This window comes from Polyodon spathula, chromosome 18 (genome assembly GCF_017654505.1).
Source record: "Polyodon spathula isolate WHYD16114869_AA chromosome 18, ASM1765450v1, whole genome shotgun sequence".
Classification (NCBI taxonomy): domain Eukaryota; kingdom Metazoa; phylum Chordata; class Actinopteri; order Acipenseriformes; family Polyodontidae; genus Polyodon; species Polyodon spathula.
In genome coordinates this window covers 7,230,437-7,253,142 of record NC_054551.1, presented here as the reverse complement: position 1 = coordinate 7,253,142, position 22,706 = coordinate 7,230,437, and the positions used below count along the sequence as shown (strand labels likewise).

Here is a 22,706-nt window from a genome sequence, read left to right as displayed (position 1 = left end):
ATTGGGTGTTGGTTCACTGACCTCTTGATCTTTGCACACTCGTGCTGCCAGCTCCGGACCAGCTGGGCAACGACCCCCTGAGACTGGTCATCCTCATTCAGGGACCACAGGTCCCGCTCCTCCAGGGGACGCTTGTAGCCCTGAGTCATCAACCTGCAGAAACACGGGCAGAATAGAGACAAGAGGTAAGAAAACTGCAATAGCTATCATACCAAAAAACAGCATTCACAAGGAGTTTAACTGACACATTACTTAGCTATTCGTATATAACTTCCAATACTGAGATAAAGAAGTCAAAAATGCTCACTGGAAGAATGATGGGAATGGTTGAAGTTACCTCACTACCAGTTAGCTAGTTAAGGATTTTAAAAACTGTGTGAGGGTGTAGTGAAGATAATATGAATGAAAACTGTTCACTTAGAGAGCCCCCATATTTACCAGCACCTTGCAGCAAAGAAAGCCCTTCTTCCTGTGTCCCTATAAAGCTGAGCTCCCTCACAGGGCCGCTGTGAGAGTCAAACTGCAGAGCAAATCTTACCCAGTGATCCACCAGAAGGTGATCTTGGACAGAAAAGAAGCGCCTGATTCTGGACAAGGGTTCTGTAAAAGAAAAAGACATTTCAGTCAGACATTGCTTTTCTTCTGTATAAAAACATTTCTAACCAAACACGGGCTTCCACTCATCAAGAGTTGGCGCGCTGACGTTGCATTCTGCAGTTCATGTTCAACAAACATGGTCATGTAAGCAAAAACACACATTACATACAGGGACTGCTCTGCTGTGAAAATTTCTTTCCCCCCCCCCACAGAACTACTGCACAGGGATACAATTCTTAAACAAAAAAAAGATGGTCTTCGCTTTTGCTGTTTGCTAAAATAGTCTTTTTTTTTTTTTTTAAAACAACGCATCTGTGTGTGTAAACTTAGATACTCACAGTGTCTTTCACAGCCTTGGAGAACAGTGGCGGCTGGTCAGCGAGACAGGCGAGGATCAGCTGGACCAGCAGGAGAGTGCAGTATGTATAAAACGTGGTGTAGCGAAACACACTGACACTAGACACCTGCACAGCACAAGAGGAAACACTTATTTCCACCACGACAACTGCTGGATTCCATAAAACTGTTTTAAATAATAAATATTGCTCCACATTTTTATTATATCAGCTTACACTCCTAAGGATAGCGTAAACTCATATTGCATTGTATTGTACTGTAGCCCCCCAGCATCGCCTCACCTCACTGAAAGCCTGCAGGATCTTGGAACGGAAAGTGACAGCAGCGCAGACCACCGTGATCAGCCAGAAAACCAGCATCACCCCGGAAGACTGGACCCCCTTAATCCGGTCATACTGAATGAGAAACGCAGCCAGCAACTGAAAGGGGAAATGCAATGAAATATGTGAGACCTGTCCCACCGTTGCAGCTGTTTTACAGTCAGATCAATCAAATAATCCTCCAAATACTGTAAAATAACCCTAAATCTGACAATGGATAACGAACCGCTCTCTGGACAGACTTGACTTGTCAGATATCTGAAAAGTCAGACCACATCAATAATGAGGACATCACATCCAAACAGCTCTCTACAGTCTGATCCCCGAGTACAGAATGCAGTAAGACAAAAAACAATCTCCCTTACCATTGTGATTCCCAGCAGCGTGGGGTTGACCAAGTAGACGGCCGCTTTGGAAGTACCCTGGCTTCTTTCCCAGAAAGAGTAGAAAACATCTGCCCAGCAGATAATCCACAGCAAGAACCCGAAAACCTGCAGAATCAAAAGGCAATTTAAATGTAGCTTAGTACCTATTCATATTGCAAATATGTTTCAATATATTAAATGCAGGCTCTGATAATGATATACATGGTTCAAGGGTCACTTAACCAGATTGTGCACTGACAGTACCCATTAGCTATAGAAAATTGAACACAGAATGTCTGCAATTCTTACTGATTTCCGGTCTTGTGTGGGTAATGACATTTCTACCACCCCAACCACGTTCCTTTGTTCTATTGCTGCTAACCGTCAAGTTTTATGGTGTTTTGTTTATTTGTGAACTGCCAATGGGATTTTGATCCACTCTGCAGTCACATTTCACGCTATACCTATTAATTCTTTAAAGTATGCCAAAAGCTTCTGCAGTTTCTCAACGTGCAGGAAACCGTAGTATACCTGTGTGTGTTTGAATACAACAGTGGAGGAGTTTCAAGGCATTTATATGTGGTAGATATACTGTGGTTGTCAGTTGTGTTGTATAATACTCACAGTTTTGGCTCTGTTGAGATGGGACATGCAGATATACCCCTTGTTATGGCTGTGGAGGTAAAGGTAATAGAAAGGTGCGCACACCCAGAGGTAGATGCAGGGGACCCACACCAGCACTGTGTTCTGGAAACACTGGGTCAGATCTGGGTTAGGAGTGTACCATGTCCGGTTCCAATCCTGCCAGGCAAAGGGACAGAGACGGATTCAATTCTATAGAACATTGCAAGCACAGAGCGACCATAAACAAATAAATGATTACTTCAATATAAATAAAGCATCTTAGCAGCAAATCAAGCACAGTCTATGGAATATAAATACGAGAACTAAATACTACAGCTTAAACATACAGGTAGGGTGGAACACAGCAAACCAAGTCAAGCCCCTTCTACATGGCACCACTGTACGTTATTATCTTAAATAATGATTCCCCTGGAGCTGTTCCTCTTCTCATAGGCACTTAGGCAATTGCTGTCCCTCCAAAAACTTTACACCTGTTCTTACAAGGTGCAAACCAGTGTAGAAGCGAGTAACTAAGAGCTGTATAAAAGCACACACCTGCAGAGACCTGTCATTGGCTTCAGGATGGCTACTGTGGTACACTTCCTGATGTGGCAATGCTTGGCTATTGTTGAGGAGAGATAGGAACATGTTTGGAGGAGAAGAGCAAGATGAAGAAGACCCATATTCAACCCCAGGGTCTCTTTGTTTGGGATGCCGGAGGAATGCGGTGTTAAAACGTTATCGTCTTACTCTGCAGGTCATCCTAAACCTCATAGCTGAATTAGGGGATGACCAAGACCCCATCGTCAATCTAGGGACCGTGCTGGGTTCCTTCAGACCACATTTGGAATGTCTGGAGGGATAGAACAATCCACCTTTTCCAGAGAGTTAGGCACACTTCTTAATGTCATGCTTAAAAGAGCAGGCAAATACATATCATTTCCAAACAACTCCAGCCATAAGGACTCTCAGCTCCTTCTCAGAAAATGTTTCTTTTCTTTTCCGTGCGTCAAAAGGACTTTGCTGCCCTTTCACTGACATATTTTTTTTTTTGGTTTGTATTTTCTTACTCCACAAATGTTCTACAGAGACTACTGCTCTCTGTACTCCTAACTGTGCAAGTGCGGCCGCTAAATAGACCGATGCTCCTATTGAGACCATCGTTATCATAACTGCGGGGAGAGTTGTGCAGTGCTGACCTGATTAACATTCCTCTTCATAAGAGGTGTGCATGCAAGTGGGAGGAATTTCCTCTTTCACTCAACAAAAGCACAGGCAATTTTAGTGTTATTCTAGTACTGTGCCTTGTTTCAGAGTCTCATTTTACAATTGTGGTTTTGTTTCTGGTATTTCCTCTTAATGCTCAGTGTTGTTACACGAACTGGGTAACTTGAGCGCTTTATCAGAATTGCCATCTACAGTACACATGAATGGAGCAACAGACATTATAAAGAGGTTATCTAACAGCAGAGAAGGTACAGCAGAGAGGGACTGGGAGATGTGTGGCCTAGTGGTTTGAACGGAGGGCCTGGGAGGTAGTGTGGGCCAGAAGCAGAGGGAATGGAGGCTGAATGTGTCTGGTCTCGTTTAACACAAAGCCTTAATGACTCTCCTGTCAAAAGGTACCACAGCACAGGCTGGGCAAATCCTATTTACTTCTAGGTTATGGCTAGATTAGCTTGCCAGCCATTGATGGGTAACAAGGTTTTTCCCAGGTTAGTATCTTTGTTTAAAAATAAAACCATCAACCCTTCCGAATAATTTATTAACATTTCATGGTCAGCTTGGAGTCACTTCTTACTACTGTACTGTCAAACTTTTCGGCCCGCCTTTATGAAAAGCACTTGATAAATAACAAATTGAATCTGTTTACAGGCGCAGCAGCACTTTACTACACTCGGGAACTAAATAAAACTAGTGAGGTTTATACCACTGCAAGCAGCATGATATATCACACTGACCTGCCCTGGTCATGTTACCATGTTTTAAATAGACCTTTATCCACACAAGCTCAGTATGCTTAAGAAATCTGCACTGGGCATGTGCGTGACTGTCTGTCACAGAGAACATTTTGCTTTTCTTCTTGTGTGTCTGTTTAAATGGTCTGATGCAACAGCTTTAGAACATAAGGGAGTTTGTTAGCCTGCCCCTCGACTGAATAAAAATAATTCAGTGGAGATAACAAGAGACTGAACAGTACAGTGAGGGGCCTGTTAATAGTACAGTTCACCTTGGGGAAAAGTCCTACATTCAACACAGTACTCCCTGCACAGTCTCTCTCTCCTCACCCGTGTTCTCCTGTGTTTTCACAAAGTGCATAGTACTGACTATGTGCAGTAGGAGTTGAGCAAAAAACCCATATAAAAAAATACTAGTGCTGTCCAAATACAACATATATAGTTCCATATGCTATACTGCAGTATTTACTACAGGAAACTACAAGACTATAGTGTGTATGTATTTATTTTACTTGGGAGGTCTGCTGTCTTGAATCAAGTCATCACTTTGGAGACTTTCCCTAATGAAAAATGTGTTGGTTTTCAGCAAGAATGAGAAGTCAAAGCAAAGCATCTTAGCAGCAAATCAAGCACAGTCTATGGAATATCAATATGAGAACGAAATACACAGCATGTTATTATCTTAAATAATGATTCCCCTGGAGCTGTTCCTCTTCTCATATTCATGATAGGCATTCTGTTAGATTCATAATGCTTTTTCATCGGTGAATGGAAAGTTTTATCCTAACTCCTAACTGTGCAAGTGCGGCCGCTAAATAGACCGATGCTCTTATCGAGCCCATCATTATCATAACTGCGGATCGTTATTTGTGCATGTTTAGTAATTTGCATTGGTCTTAAGTTTACATAGGGTGCAGTGCAATGCAATTTGAAATTTGCATCTGCAATTATTTGCAATGCGCCTCTTAATGTTTTTCATTAGTGAATGGAAAGATGTATTTTAGTTGTTCTTTATATTTTACAGCCAGTAAACTACAGTAGAGTGTATTACTGAATTTAGGGAGAGTTGTGCAGTGCTGACCTGATTAACATTCCTCTTCATAAGAGGTGTGCGTGCAAATGGAAGGAATTTCCTTTCACTCAACAAAAGCACAGGCAATTTTAGCATTATTCTAGTACTGTGCCTTCTTTCAGAGTCTCCTTTTACAATTGTGGTTTTGTTTCTGTTATTTCCTTTTAATACTCACACTGCAGCCACGGTTTCTTAAATATTAAACCATGTAAAACAGTCACGCTGGCGGTGGGTAGAGTTTGGGGCTCTTACCAGACATTACAAGACAACCGGTTTTATCAGTAATCTAATGTCATAACTTCAGAAGAGTCATATGTTAAAAATGCAGAATTGAAAGATGTGGATCTCCTTATGTTTTGGTTTTGCTTTGTACTGCTGTTTTTTGTAAGTTTTGTACCTGCTTGGGGTAGAAATGAGGCATTTCTTTCTGGAATTATCTGATACAAAATGGGTAACTCCCAGGCCTGAGCGCTTTATCAAAATTGCCATCTACAGTACACATCAAAGGAGCAACAGACAATATAAAGAGGTTATCTAACAGCACAGAAGGTACAGCACAGAGGGACTGGGAGACAGGCAGTACATTTACATGGCACAAGTATTCAGAACATTAAGTATTTGGAATACTAGAATATATTCTGAATGCTCTGCATACATGCAGGCGGAATTCTCTCATTTCTTTCATATTCCGCGTTTACATGGTAAACTGAATATTCCTTTTATGACATTAATGCTTGAAACCTTGCTTCCCACTGAAGGAGGAGCACTGACTGCAGTAGAATAGTTTGCTGTTTATTTTAAAGAGCTGCTGATGTCATATTTCCGTTATTTGTTTTTTCAGATATGGAATCTGATATTTTGAGACTGTGTAGTGCTTTATCAGAATTGCCATCTCCAGTAATATAATAATATCTTTATTTTTATATAGCACCTTTCATAGTGTACCACTATCACAAAGTGCTTTACAGAGGTAGGCTGTGAACTGTGCATTATATGCAGAGCCACTTACTTTTTTTTACATCTCATCCATCAGATGGAGCACAAGGAGGTAACTTGCTCAGGGTCACACAGTGTGTTATTCAGTGGCAGAGATGCGATCTGAACCAGCGACCTTCTGGTTACAAGCCCTGGACTTTAACCACTGGACCACACTGCCTCCTATACATCAAAGGAGTAGCAGACACTTAAAGAGGTTATCTAACAGCAGAGAAGGTACAGCATAGAGGGACTGGGAGACAGCGTGGCCAGGTGGCAGAGGAACTGGAGGCCGAGTGTGTCTGGCCTCGTTTGACACAAAGCCTTAATGGCTCTCCTGTCACAAGGTGCCACAGAACAGGCTGGGCAAATCCTATTTACTTCTAGGTTACGGCTAGATTAGCTTGCCACCGTGCTGAAGGGTAACATGCTGATGAAGTATTTGCTGGACAGAGTTATTAAATAAACCATAAGCAAACACTATTCCCAGGTATAAGCCTCGTCCTCACTAACTGAAGTGTGGAAACTAAAACTTGTTTTAATAGTTCTAAATATCAAGGGACACACAGGTATTCAATATGGGATTCTCAACAGCAAGCACTGGGCATACCCAGCTATCCAGAACATGATTTTAGCTCAAAAAAGGACAATGATAATTTATTATGGGTCTTATCAGAGGATCCAAGGTTTTTCCGGAGTCTCTTTGTTTAAAAAAACAAAAAAAACAATGACCCTTGAGAATAATTTATTAACATGCATGGTCAGCTTGTGAGTCACTTCCTACTACTGTACAGTCAAACATTTCCGCCCGCCTTTACCAAATGCACTTGATAAAAACAAATTCAGCCCCCAGCTGACTTTCCAAAACTGTTAATCTGTTTACAGGCGCAGCAGCACTTTACCACACTCAATACAAGTGTCCGGGTTCTGTCTGACTGAGCGCATCTAACACGTGGATTACATGCAAATACAACCAGAGCACATTTCTCTTTGCTTTGTTATCCCTGGTTCCAACATGAACACAATAAAACTGCATACATTTAACTTAGGGAACTACATGTAGTCTAAATGAAACTAGTGAGGGTTATACCACTGCAAGCAGCACGATATTACCATGTTTTAAATCGAACTTTATCCACACAAGCTCAGTATTCCTAGGAAACCTGCATCGGGCACTTGCGTGACTGTCTGTCACAGAGGAAAACATTTTGCTTCTTGCAATGGTCTAATGCAACAGCTTTAGAGCACAAGGGAGTTAGTGATACAAGACTCTGCTGTGTATTTTAATTGGGAAGTCTGTTCTCTTGAATCACATCACTCTGGAGACTTTTCCTAATGAAAATGTGTTGGTTTTCTTAACCATGTACAGCCTGTATTATTTTAAACCACATGCACTAGGCGGTTTAGTTTCTATAGAAATGTAAGGGATAGGCAGTTTACATAAGAGGTGCTTGATATCGCAGGTGTTTTCAATGTTTTGTCAGTGAAAAATGACATGAAATATATAGATGCATGCAATTCTTTTCTGGCGCCTGGTAAAGCGCAGTTTATTGTTTAGAAAACACTCGATTTGCGTGGTGGGGTCTCTTTACTGTCTGTATACAGATCTGTGAAAACACCAAGACACGATAACTCGTCGTGACCTCAGTATTACCTTTTTTCTTCGTTTATTTCGTCATAAGCATACAGATCACAATCCATGGTTAGGTCAGCGAGTACTATAACACGATGAGGTCATTACATTTTATTAAACGCCAAATGATTTAATACATTTCGTACTGTACGCGTCTTAATGTGTTTTGCTATAGTCTTTTTTGTAACTTATAATAACGCATTATTGCGTGATACGTCTAATCTAAATGAAAACCTTGACATTAAAAGTAATTGCTGCCGTATGACTAAAAAAACAATATTCCAGTTCATATTGAATTGACGTTACTTACATATTCGTGCAGAGATTTGTTTCCTTGAAAAGAATAATACAACTACTAACACATACTAAATACTTTATAGCCTTTTCTCTCTTGAAATGAAGAATCCAAAAACGTATTTTTAAATTGTCACAAACCGTTACTTTAAAATGCAATCGAATAAAAAAAAAAATCACACACACCAGACTACGTTATGATTAAATTTAAAAACCAATACATGTATTACGTTTAATTGTAACCAGATATAAAAAAAAAAAAAAGAAAAAGGTTGCGTAGTGCTGCTGCATTTCTGACACCGGTAGTTTTACGAATATTCTGCAAGCTGAGCTACACTTACAACGCACGTCGTGGCCTATACAGCGTTATAGCATCATGATGCCACCAGAACGCACAAAGAAAATGAACTATTCGCATAAATAAACCAGGGAAGCACTTACCCAAAATGGATCGGAACCGTCGAGGCTGCAAAAGTCATCGAGCCCCATTGACCGCAATGGTATTTCTGTTTTAAAGGCTGTATACAAAGTAAAATGTTGTGCTGATTCAGTTTCATAACAGTCTTTGCCGAGTGAGTGTTTGTGTGTGTTTGCTAACACAGCAGCACTTGCTCAAGGACAGGCAGGGGGAGCTTTGTTGCTGATTACCGAAGTACTCACTCTCACTGTCACGAACGGGACTTCAGCCAAACTAAATTAGAAATAAACTGTGCAAAGAATAGAAAGCTGCCACGATTACATATATGAATAAGTTTATAGGAAAAATAGCCAGACGTTATAAGTGCGGCATGCACCAGCTCAACCAACAACAACCAGTAACAAAATAATAAATAACATGACATGTAAGAAATCACACCTATATCTTTATTTTGTTCTTAGTCCCAGTTTTTTGGAGACATAATATAGGCTGTTTAAAACGTGCATTTTAAGCAATAACAGGTTTAACAGATTAATGCATTTTGAAGCACGTGCGCCAGCTAGCAGCTAAAATGTATTCAGTGTAGCAGCTTACCAGTGAATGACCTAACGATACCCATGACTTTTTAATTTTTTTAATAGAATGCTATAGTAAAAGCCCTATAAGGTTTTTGAGATTCTATAGAATACTACAGTACTTCTGTGACACTGAGGTACTTTCCCAGTGTTGCTTTATAATACATTTATAATGCTTGTCCTACTGCAGAAGGTACTGGTTCCGTGGCTGTTTTGTATTTCTTAAAATGACTGATTGTAGTCTGTATTCTTTATAAAGAGTTGTTGTTTAATACTCTGAAATATTCCTCTGGATTACTGCACTAACCAAGTAGCTCAAGGACATGAACACAATTAAGCAGAAATTCAGTTTTACAATATGTTTTACTCCACAAGAAAATGTACTATTTTTCAGTTATTTAATTCTATTGAACACCTAATACAGACTATAACAAAAATACTTTGACAACCATTTTTAGCTATTGTTACTTCAAGAAGACATAAGGCAAATATTAAAACATAAGTCCCTTTTTATTAAATTTAACATATATATTTTGTACTGTATTTTAAATTCATTACGCAAAGTGGACAGATTAGTTATAATAACAGCGGCTAACCGACACCAGGAGTTTAAAAATTAAGAAAACGACAATGATTTTATTATTATTATTATTATTATTATTATTATTATTATTATTATTTACTTTGTTAACTAACACAGCACGTGAAACCATATTACGTAATCTTTCTATCCAGAAATTGGCTGGAAATATCTCACTTCCTTTTTGCTGAGATGGGTGTGTTCATAGTTTGCTGTGGACCAATTACAAATTGCATATTATTTTAAGGCCATCCCATAAAGGCGTGTCTATCCAACCAAACGTGTTTTTCGTTTTGTGACACTGTTTTCTAGTGATGTTACTGGCTGTTTGGTTAAACTTGATGGGTTATGGACACCCCATTCAAGGTCAGCAGTGGCAGTTAGTAACGATGGCGACCATAGCAGAGCTGAAATCTGGTAAGTAAAAGCGATAATTAAAAAACTGCATTGGTTGTTTCATAGTAGCTTACTTTATCTCAATATTGATAATTAACTTCATTTAGATCTCCCTAGACAGATTTTAGCTATGGGGACGCAATTCCCTTGCTACTTTGTGTTTATGTACCGCTTGTTATTTCTGCAGCAGTGGGGCTAACTTATGGATCAAACTCTTAAATACAAATTCAGCGAACCCCGTAAATTGATGTTTCTGTTTCCACCTCGTCAGCGTTAAAAGAGACGCTGGAGTCGAGAGGCGTCCTGGGACAGCTGAAAGCCCGAATCAGAGCCGAGGTGTTTAACGCGCTGGACGACGAGAGCGAGTCGAGGCCCCCTCTATCCCACGAGAATCTGCTCATCAACGAGCTGATCCGCGAATACCTGGAGTTTAACAAATACCGCTACACCGCCTCCGTATTGACAGCAGGTAAGAAAACCCACAAGTGACATTCAGCCGTCGGTGTGAAGCATTCCAGGTTGTTATGTGAGACTTGATTGTAAGTGACCTCTGCAAAAGAGACGTCAGGTGTGTCTTCGACCGTTAAGATCATCAAGGAATTGAGATGATTTCTAATAATGACGACTGTTTGTAAATACCCCTCTTTTCTGCCCCCCTGCAGAGTCTGGTCAGCCCGAGGTACCCCTGGACAGGGAGTTCATGGCGAATGAGCTGAATGTGGTGGAAGACCCCAGCTCCAAATCTGTGTAAATTCTGCTTTCTTTAATTTAGAAATACTAAAAAACTTTTCAATGACAAGTTTCAGCTATAATTCTTTTTTTTTTTTTTCAATGCCTGCTCATGCGACAGCTTGGAGGCCTGAATTAAACATGAAATATCTCACTCAACATTAATTTAAGGAATGTAGAGAATTTGGGGAGGTCTGTGTCCAGTATGCAAATTATTATTATAAGTAGTAGTTGTATTATCTGAAATTGAATTTCACTTGAATTGTGACTATTATGTTTGCAGTGGACTCAGACCCACGAGTTGTGAATTACAGAATGCTGTTTGTTCTCCACAGACCTCTCCTCTATGGGATGCTTTCCCATTTTCTTAATGACAGTAAGGGGGAGAAAGGTGGAATGACGTTCCTGAGGGGTCCGTCTGTGCCCGGCTCCAAAGAAAACGGGTTCAGTCAGCCAAGTGAGTGGAACAGAGGAGGGAAGTCAGATCTGCAAGGATGTTAACTTAAACAAGGTCACCCTGTATCTTCAGATAACTTCCTTCGACCAGTTTGCTGACAGTGATGGAAATAAGACCCTTGGTGCACAGCAGCTTTAATCCATTTTGAATTTTACAATGAATTTAAGACAACACACCTGAACTTGTTACCTATACTCTGGGACTAATCAAGCACATATTAAAATTAGAAATGGGTGAAACTGCTATGCATTGAGTTTTATTTCCATGCCTGACTAATATGCTGGGACGATTAGTATATGCACCCAATTAAACTTGTTTTGTAGGAGGTGCTGTTATAAGCCTGTATTTGTTTTCGCAAAAGCTTTCATCTTTTAGATGACATGCACAAAAGTGGAACACAGTATAGTCACAGATGGCTATTTCTGTGCAGATGAAGCTGTGCTAGCCATATCCCAGTCACTTCATTATTCTTCCCCATAGTATGCTTTAGAAATTTACCAAGAATACTTTGTCATTATGGATAGTATAAAAAGGCCAGAGCAGCTAAGATGCATTGCAATCTTAGATTTCAATGTAGTTATAGTGCAGCAAACTGCATGCTGCTATTTTAAACGGTGTGCTGCAAGTAATCTGATTTGTATACACCTCTAAATCCTGCATCGTATTTCCTGACCTGCAGATATTCCAGAGCTGGGGCAGGTGGCTGGACCAAGCAGCACAGAACCTTTCACGCTGCGTGGTGGGTACAGATGACAGGGCTTCCTCACAGTGGAGTCATGTTTCATTTTAAATCACAGTAACATGGGTAGATCTTCCCACAATCCACCCATGGATAAGACACAAACATATATATTTTTTTTTAAAGGGGTGGTAAAATAAATAAATTTAAAAAAGGACTATTCAGGTTTACAGTGTGAAATACACAAATTGAGTGAGTGGAGATTGTGGGTGCAAATCCAAGGCCAGATTTGGGTAGCTGGGTTTTTTTTATTTATAATTTCTTTTACAATGGGCTTTTAACAGATATTCCAAAGGACAGACAGCAAACTGTTCCTGTTGAACAGGATTGAGGAAAAAGACATGTATGTTGGAACCATGCGATTCTGTATGCGCACAAATTCTGAGACTGTTGTGGTTTAAATGTAGGAATGTTTAATATGTTTGCAAATGTAATAGTTTTTTTTTTTTTTATGTAAAAAATTACTTTTGCCTAAATTAAAAGATTATTACCATTCTGGGTTGGGTAATTGCATTTCCTGAACATATGTGTATTTTCTACTTGGTAATGTGCTGATTCTTTCCAGCAGATGGTGCAGTTGCAACTTATTTACACTGTGTCTGTGAGCTGGCTGCTGTTCTCTTTATGCACAGAATTCGAATGTGCCCCTTATTTCTGGAGGGATTGACAAGCTGTTAAATGCAGTGGCACTTCACAGGAAGGGGGGGGGGGGGGGGGGGGGGGGGGAGGGGGGGGGGGGGGGGGGGGGGGGGTGTGGGGGGGGAGCGTACAACTTTTTTAAAAAAAGAAAGATCGGTTAATCATCATAAAACTAAAAATACATTTAACTTTTAGCGTGGTTTAGTGTTAATTCTTACTTTTGGAATTGTGAATTCAAACATCCTGTGTATTGTTAAATCAGTTCCCTGTATATTCTAGTACTGCCATTATACTCTGCTACTTCTCTTTACTTTCGCTAATGCTTTCTTGGACTTGCAATAGCTCCTGAGAGATGATGGGATGTAGTTGTTTTTGATATTACAATGCCTTAAAGTAACAGGAAATATAATGGGAATATCTCAGACAACACCCAGCAGCGAGCTTGTCTGTGTCACTTCTAGAAAGAAAATAGAAACACGAAAAAGCACAGCTTTCACCGGCAGCAACAGAACTCGGGGGTAAAAAGGTAGAACTTTTTTAGAATATACTTAAATGTGTTTGATAGTATTTCAGTTATGGTTAGGGTCATGTAATATCTGGTATACATAGTGTGTCTAATAATGTATAGATGTGTATGTGTAATCTCTCCAGTTTGCTAAACCATTACTCTAAAAATGGCCTCCAATAATGCATTTTGTGCAGTATTCCTGGTTCTTAACAGTGTGTCGCTATATTGAGGAAGAGCATGGGATTAGACCAAAGAGTTTTGACTGAATTTCAGTACAGGTTAAAAAACCAAAAACACAATCCGGTCTGGATAGCTGGACTACATAAATAGAAGCATGGCATTTTTTAAAATATGTTGATGTTGTTTATCATCAGAAAACAGAATGACATGGCTGGGAAGGACTTCCTCTTAATGCCTGATTCTGTCTACTGAATTTCTATTGAAAATGGTTGGTATGCCGTGGAGAATGTTTTAAATGAACCTCACATTAGAATCTTCTCACCACTTAATGGTACACATACCAATAATGATTATAACAGTAAAAAGGGGTGGGCCAAAAAAAAAAAAAAAAAACACAACACAATGAGGTCATTTTTAAATTATCTAAATGGTAGTAGATCTTGACCCCTTTTCTGTGTATTTAGTGAAATTACAATAATTTATCAATAAATTACTAAATTGGGTACTATCTGAAAAGTTTTGTCTATTTGACTTGGATCCACTGCTGTTCAGACTGTTGAGTGCTGCAAGTGAACTATTGCATAGCAAATAGTGCCACAGGCATCCTAACAAAGACGAAATGTCCACCATAGCCTGAGCTGCTCAGCTCCCACGACCCCTTTTGTTTTTTTCTGCTCCTTGGGGGAGAATATATAGCACTGTTTCTATTCCGCCTCATTGGGACGTAGATACAACTGCAACAGATGATGTCTCAATGTATCAAATGCTACAGGGCTAACTTTTCCAAGCATGAAAGGTAAACGCCAACATACTGCTGAGAATGGTTGAGACCAGTGTCAGTGCCTTACAAACCATTCCTTAATCAATTAAACTTTTACTCCAAGTGTATTCATTAGGGACAGTGAAAGTATTACGTATTAAGGGCACACAGAGCTGTGTGAGTGTTCAGTCCTGCCAGTATGAATTACAGAAGCACTTGAGTGTTCAGTCCTGGTCTACAGAAGCACTTCTGCTCCATTCTGTTTGTGGAATTACAGGGCACTACAGTGAAACTGATCCACACAACAGTAAGTTGGATTTCTGTACAACTGCACTAAAGCTTTTTCGTAACCGAGAATTCAGAGACGGTCCTGATGTTGTTAAAGGCAGGATTAAAAAAAAAAAAAAAAAAAAAAAAGTGCAAGTCATTGTGTATTTTGGTCACTGTTTTACTAACACATTATAGTGACACTTACTTGCACAGGTTATGCATATGTTATTATTGGATCATTTCCATAAATAAAACGTATGTGTTTGAATTAATTTCTTTCATAAAAATAATTGTAGATTATTATAACAGTCAAACTACAGATCAGCCACACTTAACATTCTTTTTACTCTCCAGTTTTAAAAGAATACTCTGTGATAAGTGAGATTGTACCTTATAAGGGATGTACAATTCAGATTGTTTGAATATTTACATGTTAAAGAATTTAAACACGCTTATAAGACAACTTTTATACTTAATAAATCCCACCCTTCCTTCCATCCCCCGGCGTGTTCATTTGAATGGAAAAAGAGGGGGAGGTGTGGTGTCAGAAAATACCATTTATAAATTCTTCCCAAATAGAGGATCGGAGAGCTGAGACTGGAGAGAGAGAGATTACTGTTTAACCCTTTGTTGCATTGTGTAGGCATGCAACCAGAGAATGAGTATTGTTGGTTGACAAGCCTCTTTGTGACATTCATGGGGTTTCCATGCAGGGCAATTTTCACGTGAAATGGCGATGCACGTGTACATTTGGGGGAATTACTCGTGTAAATCAGGTTTGTGGCTGAAAAAACCCGCCAGAGAGGGATAGAGTAAATCTCATTTACTTGTGTAAACGAGTAAACAGTTTTGCATGGAAACCCATATTTTAGGTGTAAATGTAAATGAGTGTGTTTATCCTCAAGTGACATCACTATAAATATTGCAAGAGAGCAGGTCAGTTGTTACTGTGGATTCCAAGACAGTAGAAAGTAGTGGCTGATGGGTGGTTTTATGGTTAACCGTGGTGTAGTTCACTTTAATGATAATGTGGGCTGCTTTTTTTTTATTATTGTTTTGTGCTGTCTGGCATGTCATGTTGTATATCTCTTGTGGGTTTACAGTTTTGTATAAAACCACTTAACATGAACTGCGTTATGCCCTTATTATAGTATTAAAGTAGCTGTTTGAGTTAAACACGAAGAGCAAGTGAGCTGCTTACTAAGTGTCTAACTAAATTCCATTGCTTTTGATCCTAGCTGTGTCCAAAGACAACGCTTGTCCGCCCTCCGCTCAAAATCGCTCGAGCGAGGAGGAAACCCGGGCATTAATAAGTATAGTTAGTGACTTGGATGTGTTGAGCCACCTCGATCGCCCGAAACAGCACAACAAGCATATGTACCAAAATGTGGTTGATGCCCTCTCGGAAAAGAGGAATAGAGCGCACAGTCCCACAACCTAGGGACAAATTTTAAAAAGTTGAAACAGTCCTACCTGCAGGACGAGCAAGGAGGTGCCATTTGGGAGAAGAGGGACGGTTTCACAGCAATACTTTTTGCTTCAGTTACACCTGTCATAGCTATGTACGTGTTGCAGTGTCTCTGAACAAGGGAGTTGACAAACTTGTAAGTACAGTGAAGAATTGTGGTTTTATGCACCCCAAACACATTGCCAACTACCCTGTACTCAGCTGAGGATGCCAGCCTATACAACCACCACTCTTTTTCCACTGGCATAGAAGGCAGACGTAATTTGGGCAAGAGCAGTAACACACATTATTAACCAGCCAGACATAACGTATTTTGCTTTTACAGCAGTTTATGTTCACTCGTGTACCAGTTCTCTGCGCATGGAAACCATTCACAAAATATCACTAGTAATCTTCAAAAACTGCACGAGTACATTACACATAGCTAATTCACATGTCAACCCCTACCTTTCCCCTGCATTTGCATGACATCGGGTGAAAAGCCCGGTTTACTTAAGTAAAATAAACGGAGCGAATGGAAACCCAAAAAAGCATTTTACACCAGACGTTTCTCGAGCTAAAAACAAAAACACGCTTGAAACTCCACCATTGTCTTCTGCAGATATATTCTACAATGGCATAAAAAAAAAAAAATGTTCACCATAAAATGAAATACATTTAGAACAGTTGACCAGGTATCTATTGGCTTGTGATAACATTTTATGCCAAAGCAGGAAAGTTTTACCACTGTTGGCACAACTGAAGATAATTTGACTTGTGACCTGAACTGAGTTCCTAACCTCCAGAGGTGAAGTGGACAAGAAACTAATTCATTATCCTACTGTACTCTTAACTTACTGTCAGAAAACCAAAGCTGCAGACAGCCTTATCTGGGAATGGGATGCCCAGGTTGGGCTGGCTTCACTAAATTTGAAATTAAATTAACTTTTAAGGGATGGATCTAGATACTAGTGCATAAGGGACCCTGTTTCGAATGAGAAATTCTAAAAAAACAGCTTCTTTTACAACTTCAGTATTACATTGTAGAAAACATCCTAGCAGCGTCAGATAGAGAAAAGCAGCCATACATTAGATATCTTTGTACGCTTCAGTTAGAATCAACCCTGACCTCTATTGTCCTTGATATGTTGCAAGTCAATTAATTTTCCAATCCCCTGTGCTAACTACACAGCGAAGGGAATGCATGCCTGCTGTCTGCTAGTTATCATTTGTTTAAAAGATCACCATGCCATATTTAGTAAGTTTCCCAGGCCTGTTGGGTTAAAAACTCCCAATGTGGGAATGCTGGAGGGATTCCTCAAAGTCTCTGCTGCCCTTATATGGCAAGCCAGGAGCCCCCTTGCCCCCAGACAGAATTGCTGTTTCCTTGCACCGCATTGTCCGGTTCTTGATGAGGACCACAGTGATTTCCATCTACCTCCCCCCACCCATATCCAATTATCTTCTAACGAATCTCCCATTCAAAGCACATACCTATCTCTCTCGCTTCGGCTGAAAAACAAAACACCCAGCTTGTGAGTTATAGCAGAAAATAGGAACTCTGCCCTTATATGGAAGGCTCATGGTTGCAGTGCCTAGTCTAGTTTTCTTATGGACAAATAGCCCCAGGTGAGAAATTCTCTCCGGATGTTTGAATAGAGGGAAACCACCTTAGGAGCGGAAGGGATCCTGCAATAGCTTTTTTTTTTTTTTTTTACTTTATTGGCGCTTTAAGTATCTATACATAAATACTACCCTAGGATGAGCAATTAAAAGAGTTTCAGTGTCTTATAATAGACAGAGATACTGTTTTATCTTTCTAACACATGTACATTGGTACCATTGCAACAGTGGAACTGGAACTCTGCTTGAATATTAGCTGTCAATACAATAAATCCTGTCAGCTTCATTGCCCTCTATGACAGCAGTAAAAAATACAAAGTTGCTCATTGTTTTTTGAACATTATTAGTTTCCACACCATCAGTGCGAGGTAACTTGACCATGTGTAAATTGCAGGAGCATACACAGTCGCTCAGAGTGCACAGTATATTAAAGAGGCGCATTCATTCATCAATACCGTCATCAGTCCATTATCTCCTATTGAGTACACTGTTTTTGTTAGTACTGAATTAGAGCCCCCTATCTGTGTATACAGTGTACACCCACACAGTTCATACAGCTCCTGTGAAAAAGACACTTGCACTCCATCCAAGTATTTATTAAAAGGCAGATGCTATCTGTCAAAAGACAGCAGTTTAGCTGCCCATGCATACACAACATTGTTCTCCACTTTAAGATATTGATCATTTGTCATCTATCTATATACAGTGCCTATAGAAAGTCTACACCCCCCCCCCCCCCCCCCCCCCCCCCCCCTTGTTGCCTTATAGCCTGGAATTAAAAGTTGTTGTTTTTTTTGTATTTAGCTACACATCCTACCCCACAACTTCCAAGTGAAAAAAATATTCTAGAAATTTGTAGATAATTAAAAATAAAAACTGAAATAGCTTGGTTGGATAAGTGTCCACCCACCTTGGAATAACAATCCTAAAATAGCTCAGGTGTAACCAATCACCTTCAGAATCACACACCAAGCTAAGTGGCCTCCATTGGTGTTAAGAAGATTAAGGGCACCACCAAGACCATGCCTGGATCAGGCCGTCCCTCCAAACTGGATGGCCTAGCAAGAAGGAGACTGATCAGAAAGGCAAATGGCAACTTTTCAAGAGCTACAGGTTTTATGGCCAAGACTAGTCAAAGTGTGCATGTGAAAACAATAACCCAAGCACTCCACAAATATGACCTTCAATCCCATTTGAAGTATGCAAAAAAAAAAAAAAAAAACTTAGGAGATTCTGTAGCCATGTGACAAAAATGGCTGTGGTCAAATTGTGTGGTCTGACAAAACTAAAATGGAACTTTTTGGCCTAAATGCAAAGAGTTATGTTTGGCACAAATCCAACACAGCGCATCACTCAAAGAACATCATCCCTGCTGTGAAGCATGGTGGTGGCAGCATCATGGTATGGGGATGTTTTTCATCAGCAGGAACTGACACTTGTCAGGATAGAAGAGAAAATGAATGGAGCAAAGTACACAGATGTCTTTGAGGAAAATCTGCTGCCCTCTGCAAGAAAGTTCAAACTGGGATGGAAGTTAACATGACAACAATCCATAGCACACAGCCAAAGCTACACTGTAGTGGCGAAGGAACAAAGAGGTAAATGTTCTTGAGTGGCCCAGTCAGAGTCCCGACCTAAATCCAATCAAATTTGTGGCATGACTTGAAGATTGCTGTCCATCAACGCTCCCCAAGGAACTTGATAGAGCTTGAACAGTTTTGTAAAGAAGAATGGTCAAATATGGTTGAATCTAGGTGTGTAAAGTTGAAAAAGACCTATCCCAACAGACTCACAGCTGTAATTGCTGACAAAGGTGCTTCCACAAAGTATTAACTCAGGGGGGTAGAGACTTATCCAATTATGATCTTTCAGTTTTGTATCTTATATAATTTCTCAATAAAAACTTCTCCTTAACAGTGTTGAGTATGGTGTTTAGATAAGTGGAAAAAAAATCCTCATTTAAATGCATGAAACTGAGGCACTGACACAACAAAATGTGAAAAAAGGGGGTGCAGACTTTCTATAGGCATTGTGTGTGTGTATATATATACATACACAGCTGTGAAAGTCTCAGACATGTTGCATTTTCTACTCTGATGCATTATGAGCATCAACAATTTACTCAAAGCCTCCACTAATGTTTTCTACTATTAACATCCTTGACTTGCATAAAGAAGGAAAAACATTTGAGTAAAATCGTACACATCACTTGAATTTCTAACAAGTACAATAGAAACATCTGTAATTGACAAACCCAAGACTGGAAGACCCAAAAAGCTATCTAACAAGGATGAGTGATACTTGTAGATAATATCCTTAAGGAATAGAAAGACGACAGCATTGAATTGACAACAGAACTGACAGAAGTATTGCTCATCTTTAGATAGCTGAGGCTTGGTAGAATTGCATCATCACAGTCGGGTAACATTTTAATATATCTGACATTTGTGTAAGGTTCTGATGGTTGTACAAAGGTTTATTAAAAGTAGGGTAATGCTTTGCTTTTATGAGCCAAGTGAACTGCAATTTGGGATCAATATAATCTGTTGAAATATAAATATAACATGGTTTTTGTATTTAACAGCATCTTATACAGTTGACCATGTTCCTCAGTTTATGCAGTGTAGTTTTATTTCCTCTAACACATAAGGAACCTTTGCTCTCACTCTGTATGATGTTGACCCTCTACAGGCCTGGCCTGTGTGACTTTTGAAAAAGTTGTCAGAATATAGAAATAAATGACTAAACATGTCATTCTCATCAGGATTAAAATGGAGACAATAAAAATCAATACACATTTGAGGCAATAAATAAACACACACACACACACACATATATATATGCATATACATACATATATACACATATAGTAACCCCTTTAAAAACTTAGACCCAACACAAATTGAAGGTTTAGCGCCGACACGCACTTTTAATGATACAAAAATAAACAAAAACAAAATAAACACCTAGCTCCTTCAAAGCACTAACTAAACATGAACACGTCCTTGAGTAATCACAGAACAGCTAAGCAGTTTATCTGACATCAAAACAAAAGACTTTCTCACATGTTTTTACTGTCCCTCTTAAAAATTGAGGGGGGGGAGGGGGGGGTTCACTTATTCTGTTAATTCTTGTTATATGGTGAACTTCTATATACTTCATTTCTGAATGATACAAGATATGAACTGTGGTTATTAAAATAACTTTGTATACCTAACCATGTATTGGGTTTGATAAAATACACAATGCACTTCACCCTTGCGGTTTATCAAGTCACCTAACTGGAAGTCCAGCCTTGTAGTGAAGTGGCAGTGGCGGCACTCTCTTTCTTCCAGTGTAGCCACTTCCACAGCACTGTCTACTGGGGGCATTGTGGTGTTTGAAGTGCTATCTTTTAAAAGGTAGATAAGACAGGACATTAAAGAGAGGCTACACTGTAGAACTAGTTTAAAGAAGAACAGAACTGTTGACTCCTGAACACTGTAGATCATAAAATGACCCTCCACCACTTTCCCTATTTGATTTTACACCCAATAAAGGACCTCGCTTCCAGCCACCATGAAAAATGGGATCTGATACACCATATTATATAAATATCTGCATCAAAAATAATAATGTTAATAAAATGTACACAGAAAATATTACTGCAAGTTTTGTTTTATTTCAGTTTCTATGCTGATGTGGCACCTCACTCTGGACTGGATGTATAAGTATTCAGAGCTTGTCCGTTTATTTTCCAAAAGCTGTTGAGCGTTTTAGAATTGCATCGTGCTCTCTAAGAGTGAGTACTTGAAGATAATAATTGGACCAGCACTCAGCTCCTCTACTCAGCCCTGACTTTAATTAAAAGAAAAGACCATTTGCTCAGACATCAACACAGACTCTCCGACATCACTGTCTGCTGACTAAAAAAATAGCAACATGAGAAATCAAGAATCATAAAATATAGGCCTACTCTCCAAATCCAAAATCCCTATATTTGCTCAAGATGACGATTCCTAACAAATTCTGTCCCCTGGCAGTGCTCTGTCATATCTCAGCTTTGCCCAAAGCAGGTAGGGGGAGTGGTGAGTGGTTTTCACAGGGGCATTACAGTGTTTTAGGACTTTCTTCAACACTAATCATTTTGTCTTTCTGAAGAGGGCAGAAAGAGATATTATCTACAGTATCATGTAGTATCGCTTAAAGGGAAAGTGATTATTGCCAATTCTGTTATTTTTAACAAAAAAAAAAATGTAGATTAGAATAAAAGCAATTAATTAGACAAGTCTGCCCTATACAGACCCTCCCCCCTCAAACCCCCCTCCACCCCTACACCTCCAGTTGGGGGGGGGAGGTGGGGTATGTGGAGGTGGGGAGGGTGGGTGACATGTGACGTGACATGTACGGTCGACATTACTGTACATGACATATGCGTTACTGTGCTGTACTTGAGAGTGCAACAGTGAAAAGAGGAGGGGCTATCCCATGTAGCCCTTCCTTTTATTGGGTGGCTCTGTCTAAATACCCTGCTGAAAGCTGGAGATGATAATTTGGACTGTTCATCTTTGGAATACCCCACAAGCTCAGGACTCTCCAAATCAAGCTTCACTAGACAAGCAACCCTTGTGAGTACACACCCTTACAACTCATCATCTCATTCTCTGCCTTTGCTTCTCACTCTGTGGGTCATTCGGTCATGTATTTTTAAACAAAATGCGCATTTTTCAAAACTTTTTTTGTTCAAACAAACCACTCAGATAAGTAATTTAAGGTAAAGAGTAAGGTAAATGTTTCTTACTAGCTTGGTGACATACATTAGCTTATTTCCTTTCTGGAATACTTGCTCTTTTTTTCTTCACAATGCAGATGGAACTAACAGATGCAACTACAAACTTTTAAGTCATCTCTTAACTTGCACAATTTGTTTATAGTCGCAAACTAAACTAAACAGTATTATATTGATTTTATCTGCATGCGTACACATTAGCAACAGCAACAGTGAAGTAAAGTGTTTCAAGCACAGCTAATTAGATGCTGTAACACTGTAGCAGGGTGTCTGTGTGTCTGTGCTTTGTAGTTTGCAGGCTGAATGTGTCAGTTTGATAAGTATTTTTGCTAGGTGTTAATTTCAGATTGTAAATGTAAAGCTATTTAAAAAACTACTTCAGCTTTTTGCAATAGTGTTTGATGTTGCAGAAATATGCATTG

At 39.5% G+C, this 22,706-nt stretch overlaps 3 protein-coding genes across 5 annotated transcripts in view; 2 read left to right on the top strand and 1 right to left on the bottom strand.

Annotated features, from left to right (window-relative positions):
- Positions 1–8,856, bottom strand: part of LOC121331166 (multidrug resistance-associated protein 1-like) — a 9,387-nt gene extending 531 nt beyond the window's left edge. Inside the window, exons 1-7 of the mRNA XM_041278388.1 lie at positions 8,637–8,856; positions 2,264–2,440; positions 1,640–1,765; positions 1,236–1,373; positions 936–1,061; positions 539–600; positions 18–153 (exon numbers count right to left, since the gene is read on the bottom strand). Of these exons, the coding sequence (XP_041134322.1) occupies positions 18–153; positions 539–600; positions 936–1,061; positions 1,236–1,373; positions 1,640–1,765; positions 2,264–2,440; positions 8,637–8,684 (813 nt within the window). The 5' untranslated portion in view covers positions 8,685–8,856. The remainder of the gene's footprint in view (positions 1–17; positions 154–538; positions 601–935; positions 1,062–1,235; positions 1,374–1,639; positions 1,766–2,263; positions 2,441–8,636) is intronic.
- A 1,224-nt stretch (positions 8,857–10,080) lies between these two features.
- On the top strand, positions 10,081–12,556 carry cep20 (centrosomal protein 20). Its single transcript, XM_041277200.1, has 5 exons — positions 10,081–10,185; positions 10,436–10,633; positions 10,827–10,911; positions 11,229–11,350; positions 12,030–12,556. Exons 1-5 carry the CDS (start codon positions 10,083–10,085, stop codon positions 12,101–12,103), a joined length of 582 nt encoding a protein of 193 aa, XP_041133134.1. The 5' UTR covers positions 10,081–10,082; the 3' UTR covers positions 12,104–12,556.
- A 9,459-nt stretch (positions 12,557–22,015) lies between these two features.
- The window catches only part of LOC121331024 (myosin-11-like), a 36,139-nt gene continuing 35,448 nt past the window's right edge, over positions 22,016–22,706 (top strand). For all 3 annotated transcript variants that reach the window (XM_041278122.1, XM_041278124.1, XM_041278123.1), the window contains exon 1: positions 22,016–22,123. The gene's annotated coding sequence lies outside the window, so the exon portion shown is untranslated. The remainder of the gene's footprint in view (positions 22,124–22,706) is intronic.

Bases quoted from the DNA above. Each gene is read 5' to 3' on its own strand.
- cep20 (XM_041277200.1), top strand. From the start codon at position 10,083: ATGTTACTGGCTGTTTGGTTAAACTTGATGGGTTATGGACACCCCATT. The intron at 10,912-11,228 runs GTAAATTCTGCT...TGTTCTCCACAG, and splicing joins GACCCCAGCTCCAAATCTGT to ACCTCTCCTCTATGGGATGC. The intron at 11,351-12,029 runs GTGAGTGGAACA...CCTGACCTGCAG, and splicing joins AAACGGGTTCAGTCAGCCAA to ATATTCCAGAGCTGGGGCAG.